General features: G+C 35.8%; 1 protein-coding gene across 1 annotated transcript in view; it reads left to right on the forward strand.

The window, feature by feature from the left end:
* The first annotated feature begins 298 nt into the window (after nucleotides 1-298).
* The window catches only part of LOC147069965 (thrombospondin type-1 domain-containing protein 7B-like), a 116,430-nt gene continuing 104,566 nt past the window's right edge, over nucleotides 299-12,162 (forward strand). Inside the window, exon 1 of the mRNA XM_085949891.1 lies at nucleotides 299-689. Within this exon, the coding sequence (XP_085806017.1) occupies nucleotides 643-689 (47 nt within the window). The 5' untranslated portion in view covers nucleotides 299-642. The remainder of the gene's footprint in view (nucleotides 690-12,162) is intronic.

The following is a 12,162-nucleotide window of genomic DNA, read 5'->3' on the forward strand; positions in this document are numbered from 1 at the left end:
TTGCCAATATTTACTTGCTCACAATTATTACCCTACCGACACAATGAGACAAGCTTATAAAACCGCACAAAGAGCGGCGGCGGTGTGGGGGAGGGGCGACGGGTCGGCGGCCCACCGCTACACGGTGCGGCCCTGGAACGAGGACGGGGTAGGCAGGGCTGGATCATCCCTCCCCTGCCCGGCGCACCACAGTCAAGTTTGGCCGCCCGACCAGGGTGTGCGTCTCGCGGCAGCTCATATCGATCATATGTTTAATTTCGTTTTTCCGTTGTTTATATAATTGATTCGGCACACACGGCTATCTGCTGTAACAATTTAAACAACACTACGCACAAAATATACATACAGCCATAATCTTAAACAACACAAACCACTGCCCCAATATCATAATAAAACATCTTAAAAAGCTACAACATTGTATCTTACATTTGACACTTTTTAAAATCTTAATAAACATTTTTAAAAAATCTTGAATAAACAGTCTCTTTGATATTGCTAATAAGTGGAGTGATTTTAATTAAGTAATAGGTATTATTGTGGAAGTGAAAATGTGAGGAAAGGAGAGACTCGCTTGCAGTAGCAGGAAGTCAACGGGGATTTCTTATTTTGCTTCGTTTCCTGATATCGACTACGTCGCCGTATATGATACACGAACTGGAACATCACGTCGCTAGTTTGCATAAAAAAAGGTTATAATAATATTTTATGACGCTATCTCTTTTATACTGCATCCTTACTTTTTACGATTACTAAAACTGCATGTATCTAGATAACACAATCATATAATAAAAACTAAATAGTGAAATGATAGTCTTTGATATAAGTAACGTCATATTTTTATTGTGGAAGGGTTTTCTTTGTCGCTATTTATTACAATGCAATCCAAAGACAATGTATTTTACTGTAATATTTTCATAAGCGCTGTAAATATAAATAATCACATTAATTAGTTGCCATGGTAACTAACAATACCTGTTTGTAACGTAGTTATGTATTTTAGAAACGATTTTTATTGTGCGTTTTAAATTATAACAAAGATAAAGTAAACTATTAAATTTTTACAAACAAAAATTCAATACAATTATTAGCAATCTAACAATAATTAGTAAATATTTCCTCGACCGAATTGGTTCAAATCACAATCGGTAAGTACATTTTGTTCCAAGTAATTTATATTCAATGAATAATACTACGTTCTTGTATTATTACGTCACTCTACTGCTGGATGGAGGTCTTCTCTAGCTCCTTCCACTATTCTCGGTTCCGAGTTCTTCGTTGCTACATATATCCACCGAACTTTATGAGTACACCAATCCAGCACGGCACCGTTGGGTACCACTGGATGACGGAATTTGAACAACACATTGCCATTTTTCATCTGAATGAAATGGCAATAAACCATTTTCATCATAACGCGTCACCTTGTCTGACTCCATTGATTTATTTTGTGATCTTTTCGCGATATGTCCAACATGCACTTTTCTATTCCGCGTTTCGCTACTCGTAAATTTTGGATTTCTCTTATATTAAGGTTGCATACGTGCGCATTGGTAGCGCACATTCGTTGAACACTGTATTTAATAAAAATATATAGTAATATTATAAACTATTCCTGCTATTCTAGATTATATAAAAATAAAACGCATTTACCTGTTGTGTTTCTAATAATTAATTATTTTGACAATTGGACATTTTAAAATAGTATATATTTAATTTATTCTAAACATAGTTAAGTACGCTTTTACTTTTTAATCAACGTGTATTTTATTATTAGGTATAGAAAACAATAATAGGGAGGTATTGTTTTCAATAGTCAACGAGAAAAATATTATTCGAAATCGTTTCAGTTTTAATCTATATATATAAAAGAAAGTCGGGTTAGTTACACCATTTATAACTCGAGAACGGCTGGACCGATTTTTACGATCTTTGCATTGTTGGATTTGTCTTAGCCCCGAATAGCAGAATAACTATTAAAACATCGGAAAATTCACGGGGAAAAAAATATGAAGAAAAATAATTTTCTCATACATTTTGACATTTTGAACAATGAACGCGCAATCGAAAATAAAAGAAAATCACAAAAAAATTAAATCCGTATACAACGCCATCTCTGATACATGACAGAAACAATAAATAAACAAACAAAAGAAAGAATGATAGTCGAAATGTCTAACTGTCAATGGTGTAGTGTGCCCAACATTTCGTGCTTCATGTCAACGGCTCAATTTGCTTGAAAACGATACGAGTTACACCATTTATAACTCAAGAACGGCTGGACCGATTTTTATGATCATTGATTTTTTGGATTTGTCTCCGCCCCGAATAGCAGAATAACTATTAAAACATCGAAAAAATCACGGAAAAAATGTGAAGAAAATTCATTTTCTCATACATTTCGTACGGAGCGGCTTTTTTGATGACATCTCGAGAACTGATTGACTGATTTCGTTGATTTTTTTTGTTCTTCATTCGTTTGTTGTTCGTTTTGTACGTCAAAATCGAGACGGAGCGCTTCACTTTCATTCGGTTGAACCAAGCCAAACTGCGTTCGGAGGAGTATATTCATTTACGCGATGCAATCAGCACCGAAGGAGATGCAGCTAATGTTGGTCGATTGACTATTCTACTGGCGACGTACATTGACAGCCCGCGTCATATGCATGAATATGCGCAATATGCAATGATATAATATTATGTTCGTCATTACGGTTGTCCAGATCTATTCATCACCTTTACGTGCAATCCGAAATGGATAGAAATTGTTCAATTGCTGCCCCCGGACAAACATCAAATGATCAGCACGGCATCACCGCACGTGTCTTCAAACAAAAAATCCTGTCGCTGATGAACTACATTGTTAATCATCGCGTCTTTGGGGATACTCGATGCTGGATGTATTCGATTGCATGGCAAAAACGAGGCTTACCGGATGCAAACATTTTTTTTTTGGTTAGTTGAAAGAATTCGACCAGACCAAATAGATGACATCATATGTGACGAGATTCCTGATTCCGAAACCGATCCAGACCTGCATGATGCTGTAATTACTAACATGATTCACGGACCGTGTGGCGCCATCAACCCCCAATCACCGTGCATGGTCGACGGCAAGTGTTACAAGCGTTATCCACAAAATTTGACGGCGGAGACTATCACTGCGAACGATGTTTATCCACTATATCGGCGTCGATCACCCGATGATAACGGTAGAACCATCACAACGAAAGTGAAAGGAAACGATATCGTAGTCGACAACACTTGGATTGTTCCGTATTTGCCACTTCTTTCCAAAACATTCAAGGCGTATTGCAACGTGGAGTATTGCAATTCAGTGAAGCCCATCAAATACATCTGCAAATATGTCACCAAAGGCAGCGATATGGCGGTTTTTGGTGTTCAAACTCCCAATACCAACGGTAAAATCACACACTATCAAATTGTCGATATGTGAGTTGCAATGAAGCGATTTGGCGTATTTTCTCATTCTCCATTCATGAACGTCATCACACCGTTGTACATTTGGCGGTGCATCTGGAGAATGGTCAACGAGTTTATTTTAATGCATCGAATGTTGCTCAACGTGCTGTAACACCTCCAGCGACAACATTGACCAGTTTCTTTTCGATTTGCCAAAACGATCCGTTTGCACGAACGTTGCTCTACTCTGAGATGCCACGTTATTACACTTGGAACGCTTCATCGAAGAAATTTCAATGTCGGAAGCAAGGCGATGCAGTTCCTGATCATACGGATGTGCGTTTTGCTGATGCTCTTGGTCCCATTTACACAGTTCATCCGAAGAATGACGAATGCTTCTACTTGCGGTTGTTTCCGGTGAATGTTCGTGGGCCGACATCATTTAAATCACTTTGAACTGTCAATGGTGTGGTGTGCCCAATATTTTGTGCTGCATGTCAACGGCTCAATTTACTTGAAAACGATACTCATTGGGACATGACAATCGCTGAAGTAATTATTGTTTCTGCATCTCCAAGTCAGACACGCACATTATTTGCTATCATTATTTCGACATGCTTCCCATCGAATCCACCTGAACTGTGAAACAAGTATAAGGATGACATGTCAGAAGACATTTTACATTGAATTCGTGTCAGTTCAGGGAATCCCGATCTCGGAGTGAATAAGTAAATACATAACCAGGCTTTGCTTTTGATCGAAGACATGCGTTACCTCATGTGCGGCAGTTTGTTAGTCAAGTTAGGAATGCCAACGCCACATCGTGGAATAAACGACTCTTTCAATCTAGAATTGGAACGTGAACATGAATATGATTGAGATGCATTGAACCAATCAGTTCGAACGAATGTACCACTGTTGAACCCCTAAAAGAAGGAAGTGTACGATACGTTAATGAAAGCAATTGATGATGAAAATGGTGGCTTATTTTTCCTCGATGCGCCCGGTAGAACTGGGAAGACATTCCTCATGTTCATGATTTCGCCACTGCTTGTGCGAGATCCGAAATTGATGTAGCAGTTGCTTCTTTCTGCTTCTTTCGGGATAGCGGCCACGTTGTTAGAAGGATGCTGAACGGCTCATTCAGCGTTTAAATTGCCGTTAAACCTTCAAACTTAAAAACCAACATGCAACATTGCTAAATACTCAGCAATGGCCAAAGGTTTGGAAGCAAGTAAAATCATCACCTGGCATGAATGCACAATGGCGCACAAACGTGCATTGGAAGCACTCAATTAGACTATGAAAGATCTGCGATCAAGATGTTTTGGAGGCGCAATGTTTCTACTATCTGGCGATTTCCGCCAAACACTACCAGTCATTCCAAGATCGACCGCTGCCGATAAAATAAACACTTGCCTCAAATCATCGACTCTGTGACGCTATGTGAAGAAACTTCAGCTGACGAAAAACATGCGTTGCATTGCTAAACGATCCATCTGCCGAAGATTTCTCCAAGCAATTGCTGACTATCGGTAACGGCCGTGTTCCTGTCGACGAATCGAATGGATTGATTTCGTTTCCGCTGAATTTTTGCAATTTCGTCTCAACGAAGGACGACCTCATCAACAAAGTGTTCCCAAACATCATTGCTAACCACGATCAACAAATCACAAGGCCAATCCTTGAGTGTTTGTGGCCTGAATCTAGAAAATGAATGTTTCTCTCACGGTCAATTGTACGTAGAATGATAACGTGTCGGAAAACCATCAACTTTGTTCGTTCTCGCACCTGACAACAAAACGAAAAATGTCGTATAGCACAAGTTACTTCAATGAAAGGAATCGACCCAAGTGCAAGCCATCCACCAAATAGTTTAACAGAAAGTAGTGCAACAATGCTACGCGAATCATATCTATTCGCTTCAATAAAGCAAATGCCCTGAAAAATACTTTTCATTTTGATTTGATTTTTGCACATTTATTGAACTTAATTAATTTTGAGTATTCATAAAAACTGAATTAAATTATTCAGCTAATGAGTTAACACAATATTTCTTGATTCTGAGGCGGTAGGAAGTTCGCCGGGTCAGCTAGTATTATAATAATTTACTAATCACCCGCTACTGATTTCTATGGGAGCAATTTAATTTTACATATAAATAGAATATCACTATCATACATACATCACCATTAATGACTTATCTAAATATATTGTAATTTTAACGGAGTTTGCGTTTAAATACTTCAGAATTCCATTTAAAAAAATGATAACATACATTTTCCTAATAGCATTTATCCGTAATGTGAATGACAGAAAATGCTACTTTCATTTGTTTTAAAAATTGTCCACCATCTAATACGAAAAAATAATTTAATGTATTTTAAAATTGGAACACCTGTATAACAAGAAAGTTTATATAATAATATTAAAACATAATAAATTCCTTTTTACTATTTTATTGTTTTATATATGACAGTAGGTAATTTGGTTTTTCACTTATATTTATAGTCATATTAGATTATAGTCAGACCGTGATACAACACTGAAAATGTCAATGGTAGTGCTAGTTATTGCTCATACTTTGAATGCAATATAATAAACTGCTTGTAATACATGATGATTAGGTATTTCATATTGAAATATATAGTAATAATTTTATCGAAATATGCTATTGAAAATCTTAATTTATTGCGACCATGTTGTCACATTGCATTTTTAGTTAATTAATAACTAGCACTACCATCGTAATTCGCAATTCAGTGTCAGGCCTGGATACAGTCGGTTTTGGGTTTTCATTGTGCTAACCAGCACTCGAAATGGAGAATTTTACGAACCGGAGCGCTCGGTAATTTCATGAAAATATTAACATAGTTATCTAATTTTATGTGTTTTATAAAAAATAAGTGTGTGATTTTTTGTTCTATTATGGCCATTCTAGCTCAAATGGTAAAATTATTTTTTCCATGAGATGGAACGACAATGTTGTCGATTTTACGACCCGGAACGGCGCTCCGGGTCGTTCTGTTCCATTTCGAGCCCTGGTGCTAACCTATTTTTTTCAGGAAGATGTTTCTTGTAATATGTCATTTTGTAATGTTGTATTAAAAGGTCTAAGTCATGAGAAGATTCCTGAACATTCTCAAAATTATTTGACGGTAATTAATGGGAGTACCTAGGCGTCTACAACCTTTGTTAAGAACCGGCTGCATCTATGGGGTTTACAAAACCAACAATGTAAGCTAATTATTCCATACAATAGACCTAGACAGTTTTCCATTATTATTCATACACGCGGCCCTAATGGGAAATTATTTTGACGTTGCTGATTTTAGTGAGGCAATTTCAACAGCGAGGGCGGGAACATTAATTTTGGACATTTAAAATTGGAATTTAAAAGATAATGGGCGCGGAAAAAAGTACTTAGGTGGTTGTCACGTTTATAAAAGTAAACTTTTACAGAGTGAAAGCTTTTTAACGCTGCCTTAAGAGGGATTTGTTGGCACTCATTAGTTTAAATAATATTGCGAGTATGGTGTCAGGGGACAACATAACAGACATTTACAGAAAAAAAACGTTAAATAAAACGGGCACTTATATTATATTACGGCGTCTTTTAAACACAATAATACGAATAAAGTTGTGATTATATTGAGATGCATGTTGCGTACTATCACACTATCACGGCGACAAATTTAGTCTATGGTTTGCAGAATATTTTGAACGAACACGATATCTGTAAATTCAATGATGGAATAACATAGTAACGAGTCTCTGTAAATTCAATAATATTTTTAACAGAACCCATTCTTATAGAAAATACATGGTGTCTACCGCTAAAAACAAAAAACACGTAATTTGCACATGCTTCGAAAATGTGTAGGCATGTAGAAAATGATAAAAAAACGTTCATTGAGTCATGCAGGTGTCGATGCAGTGCAGACAACGTGGGGTGACCTCATTGTTGTTCTGCTGATTTCGGCAGACTTTGCTAACTGACAATTTAAAAGTTCAAAATGTGCTACGGGTTGGGAGCATCAGTCTGATAACATTTTAAACACCAATAAACACGACAGTACATACTTTTTTCTATTTTTCTGTTTTTCTTTTTTCTGTGACGTCACGTGATAGTACGCGACATGCACCTCAATATATTTCGCGCTTAAATGTTTTAAAACCTTATTCAACACTTATATTAAATGAATCAATCCACAGAAACGCGTGACTAAGATTAGGTATAAACTATCTTTTGAATTACACATTAGTGTTACTTTTTCAAATCATGCAAGATGTTTGGGTTTCTCGTGAGTTATTTACGTTCAGTCGTTCTCCTAAGGCTGAGAATCGTGATCACTTCGAAATTCATCCCCGAGCGACCAAAACTCTCCACCCTTCACTGTCCTTTGCGTTTCGTGTGGTAAAGTGAAGACTGGTTTCAGTAAGCTCGTTCACTTTGTCACTCCAGAGAGCCGACGCTTTTTCATTGTTTCTCTTTCTCTGAAGGCAACCCAAAACCACACATTTCTCATGATCGTTCAATCCACGACGAGAAATATATCAGAAAATTGTAGAATGCATTTTAGATAATATATTAATCAGCAATAGCCAGGCGCCTACATAGAAACATTTTTTGGGGTCCATTAAAAAATATCCATAATTTTGAAAACACCCCTGAGAAAATATATATATATATATTATAACCAATAGAAAAAAATCTTTTCGGAAAAAGTAAGACAGCCCGCAGGAATCGAACCTGCATCTCTCAGGTATCGCGCCCACGCACTTAGACCACTATGCTAAAGCTTACGTTTTTCAAAAAGATTTTTTCTATTGGTTATAATATATTATATTTTTTCTCAAAAGTGTTTTCAAAATTATATATGTTCAATAATTAGAATGTTGCATTCTTAAATCTTGTGAATTATTCGTTGAATAAAAAAAGTAATTAACTAAAAATATCCATAACATTTTTTATTGATTTTTAAGTCGGCAGGTTAACAAAATCGCACAGGTGTCACTGACTTCTACATTTACCTCGCTTATCAATAGTTTTCTGTCGATTCAACTGCCAAATACCGGACTTTTTCCAGATACATTCCCCATATCCAGACACTTCGCGCTTCGAGTCTAGCCATAAATATCTACACTGCAGCTATAACTAAGCGTGTTATGAGTTATTGCGCCCCATTCGCATCTATAAGTGGCTATCGAATGCGTGTGGCCTAATGGTTATTATTATTATTAGGATCATTAGTGTCCATTTGTGTCATCATTTATGGCTGAAAATCGTGATAACTCCGAAATATAATTATTTTCTACGCGATCAAAACTCTCCACTCTTCACTACCATTTTTTGCTTCTCAGTGCAAGATGGAAGTTTCTCCAGGTAGTCATGTGTACTTGATCACTCCAACTAGTTGAAGTTCTTCCTCTGCTTCGCCTTCTATGAAGGGTGTCCAAAACTACCAATTTCTCCAGATTCTCTGATGCACCAGTAGGGCAGGGCTATTCTAACATACCTACCAGTTATCTCAAAATTCAATAAAAAAAGTGATAAATATAATATATCCTATCGAATTCATTCAGTTAATTATCCCGGGGCACGAATTGTCAAGCGTGATGTCATTTTTAACACAGCCGCTAATGAGTCCGTGTTAACTATTTAAAGCAAGATATAGTACGGCAATTACATTTATTGAGAATTGAGATGGAGCCATTTTGTAAAATTAATAGTAACATTGTGACACTACTGGCGTCTCTAGTGTCATTAAGTAGTACTGTAATGGTAATGTCTTACTTAATTCCAAGCTGTGTTACCAATTATTATACATAACTGCCTTACAGGTATATACGAAATTGTACCGAGTGATATCCGTGTTATCTTGGATAAAGATAATGCGAGAACGTGTTATCATGTTAACTACCCCTTGCAGAAAGCTAATAATTCTCTTTACATTTGGAATGGATATGTATGTTTTCACAACAGCTTTTTTGTGAAAACGTCTGATATCATTTTATCCTTTCATCTATTAGGACGGTACGGTCATCTCATATATTTTCCTCACAAAACGAAGTCTAGAACCTTTTTTCGGCCATCTTTTTTTATGAGAGAAAGAAAATGTTTTTTTGTTCTAAATGATCTTTATTATCTGTCTCTATTTCAAATTGTGTTAGATTTTTTTTCTATGTATTTATCGTCTAACCCTAACCAACTGATCTCAAATTAATACGTAAACGAAGTAGTATATAAAATAATAATTATTTTCCCGTCATATTACTTATATACCAGCGGTTTCCAACTGATTATTGATCAGCATCACATTAATAATAAGCGAGTGAGAGGACATATTTTCAGGATGAAACTTATAACTTACCTAATAATTTTAGAGTGGAAAAAATATACTTACAATTTAAAGAATAACTACTTATCGACTTTTTGATCGTGCAAACATTTTTTTAATGCTAAAGCCTAACAAAATTGCACCGCAGACCACTTTTTTGTACATTGTATGACACAGGAACGTGTAAGAACAAATTTCGTTATTTTAAAGAGATTCTTTTTCGATAGATTTCTACACTTTTGCACTGATTTGGATAAAGCTTAGATACATACCTAATATACATAATATACATATACATACATAATATAATATTACCAGCAATAATATCACCAGGCGACCGTAGGTGTCACCTGTCAACATTTTCATACGTCTTTTCTGTCACCGTATCTTTTATACGTTTACGTGTGTGTTCTGTCATTAATAAACTTTTCTAGCTATTTTTCGATAACAACTTTACATAGAGACTTCTTGCCATCCTTTTCTATGCTGGTTATAGTACAACCAAAACTAATCAATATTTTAGTCGGCATTGTATTAAATATTCTTATAGCAGTGGCGAGGGGTGTAGATAAGCTGTTAAGATTCAACATAAATAGTGCACACTAAACTTTGTCAGTGATACTGATTTTTTTTTTGAACTAAGAATACAATTTGCAGATGGTGATGGTTAGTTTTTAAAATTCAATTCAACCCTGCCAAAACCAAACCACAATGGTTTAGGTATGTTATGGGCGATCCGATAAAACAGTGCACACCTTTTCAGTAGAGGCCATCCATGGACTGAAATCGTATGCAGTTTAGATCCGTGTGCCATACTAAACTTATGATTTTTGTTCATGAAAATACATTTTCACTAAATTTGTAAGTGTAACTGTGTGGTATAAACGGATACGATCAGATACTTTGTGAAAATATATTTCCATGAACAGAAAAGATAAGATTAGTATGGTACACGGTCCGAAACCGCATATGGTTTCAGTCCATGGATGGCGTGATTTGTTTGCGTTGAATTAAGAATACATATTATACTTGTTGTTGGTTAGTTTTTTTTTAAATGCATTAAGCCCTGCTTAACTGTAATAGATAAAAATATCTAAAATGATATGTGGTTTAAAAGCATAATTTTATATATTTTACTATTATCTACTATGGCTTTGATTATTCAGGGTTTAATTGAATTTTAAAAACTGACAAACACTATCTGCAGATTGTACCTAATCTTAGTTCAATGAAAACAATTACTGGACATACATAATTTTGAAAACACTCATGAGAAAGCCAATAGAAAAAAATCTTTTTCGAAAAAAGTCAGACAGTCGGCAGGAATCGAACCTACGTCTCTTGGGTTTCGCGCCCTGTACATTATTCAATAATTAGAATGGTACATTCTTAAATCTTGTGAATTATTCGTTGAATAAAAGAAATAGTTAACTGAAAACAATTACGTTTGATTGGCAAAGTTTAGTATACTTATATATTATTTATGTCGGATCTTAACAGCCTTCCTCCACCCTTCGCCGCTGACTTACAGTATGATTGATAATACTGTTCAACAACAAAATTTTATATACAATATGTAAAACAATCTTTTCGTTTATCAATATTTCGCTGTCGACGCACTCAAATTGGGTCGGGGTCGTACCTTCGCCCACGGACACGCTGCTGGGAACCCCTGGCCTGTATCATTAATTTAATATGTAGGTATGCATATTTATACATAATTTATTACTACGAATTTATTTCAATATAATTGGAACACCCACCCCCTTGGAATACCCACCCCCAACATGGAATATAAGTAAGACTGCTCGCAAACTTATCCTTGGGTTGTGGTTTCCAAATCCCAAGGCTGGGTCAAACTCGTATTATGCTATATAATCAATATAACGCACAAACACGAAATGTGTGTAGGTTTGGTCTCTACAATAGGCATTGTTATATTTTAATCCGCCAGCTAAAGTCTCTGCCACCCAGATTAATTATAATCTGCCGTATGTACGTACATAGGGTATATTTAGATTCTAGCTTCAATCTGGATTCATTCTAATCTAATTAATCGCACACTAAGAGAAGATAGAACTAGGATTATGCCTATATTTGTATTTTAACAAAAATATTTGTCGGAATGTATTAAAAGCATTCATCGATTATACAGTTTTTTACTATGTTATTATTACTAAGATCAGATGGAATGGAGATTATATTTTAACATGTTTTTGTTTTTACTAGAAATATTATATGTTAGCCACTTGTTCAACATATTAGGTCTATTCTCCGTGTCCAAACACACATTGAAAAATAACATGTGAATTTTACAGAAGCGGGATTATAATCCGAGACTCACGACATCAAAAGAAGACGCGCAAGCGCTTTGCCATCGTGGGCGATACAGCAGTATTCA

Source organism: Rhyacophila brunnea, unplaced genomic scaffold (assembly GCF_057557595.1).
Source record: "Rhyacophila brunnea isolate RB1 unplaced genomic scaffold, BYU_Rbru_1.0 scaffold_22, whole genome shotgun sequence".
Lineage (NCBI taxonomy): Eukaryota > Metazoa > Arthropoda > Insecta > Trichoptera > Rhyacophilidae > Rhyacophila > Rhyacophila brunnea.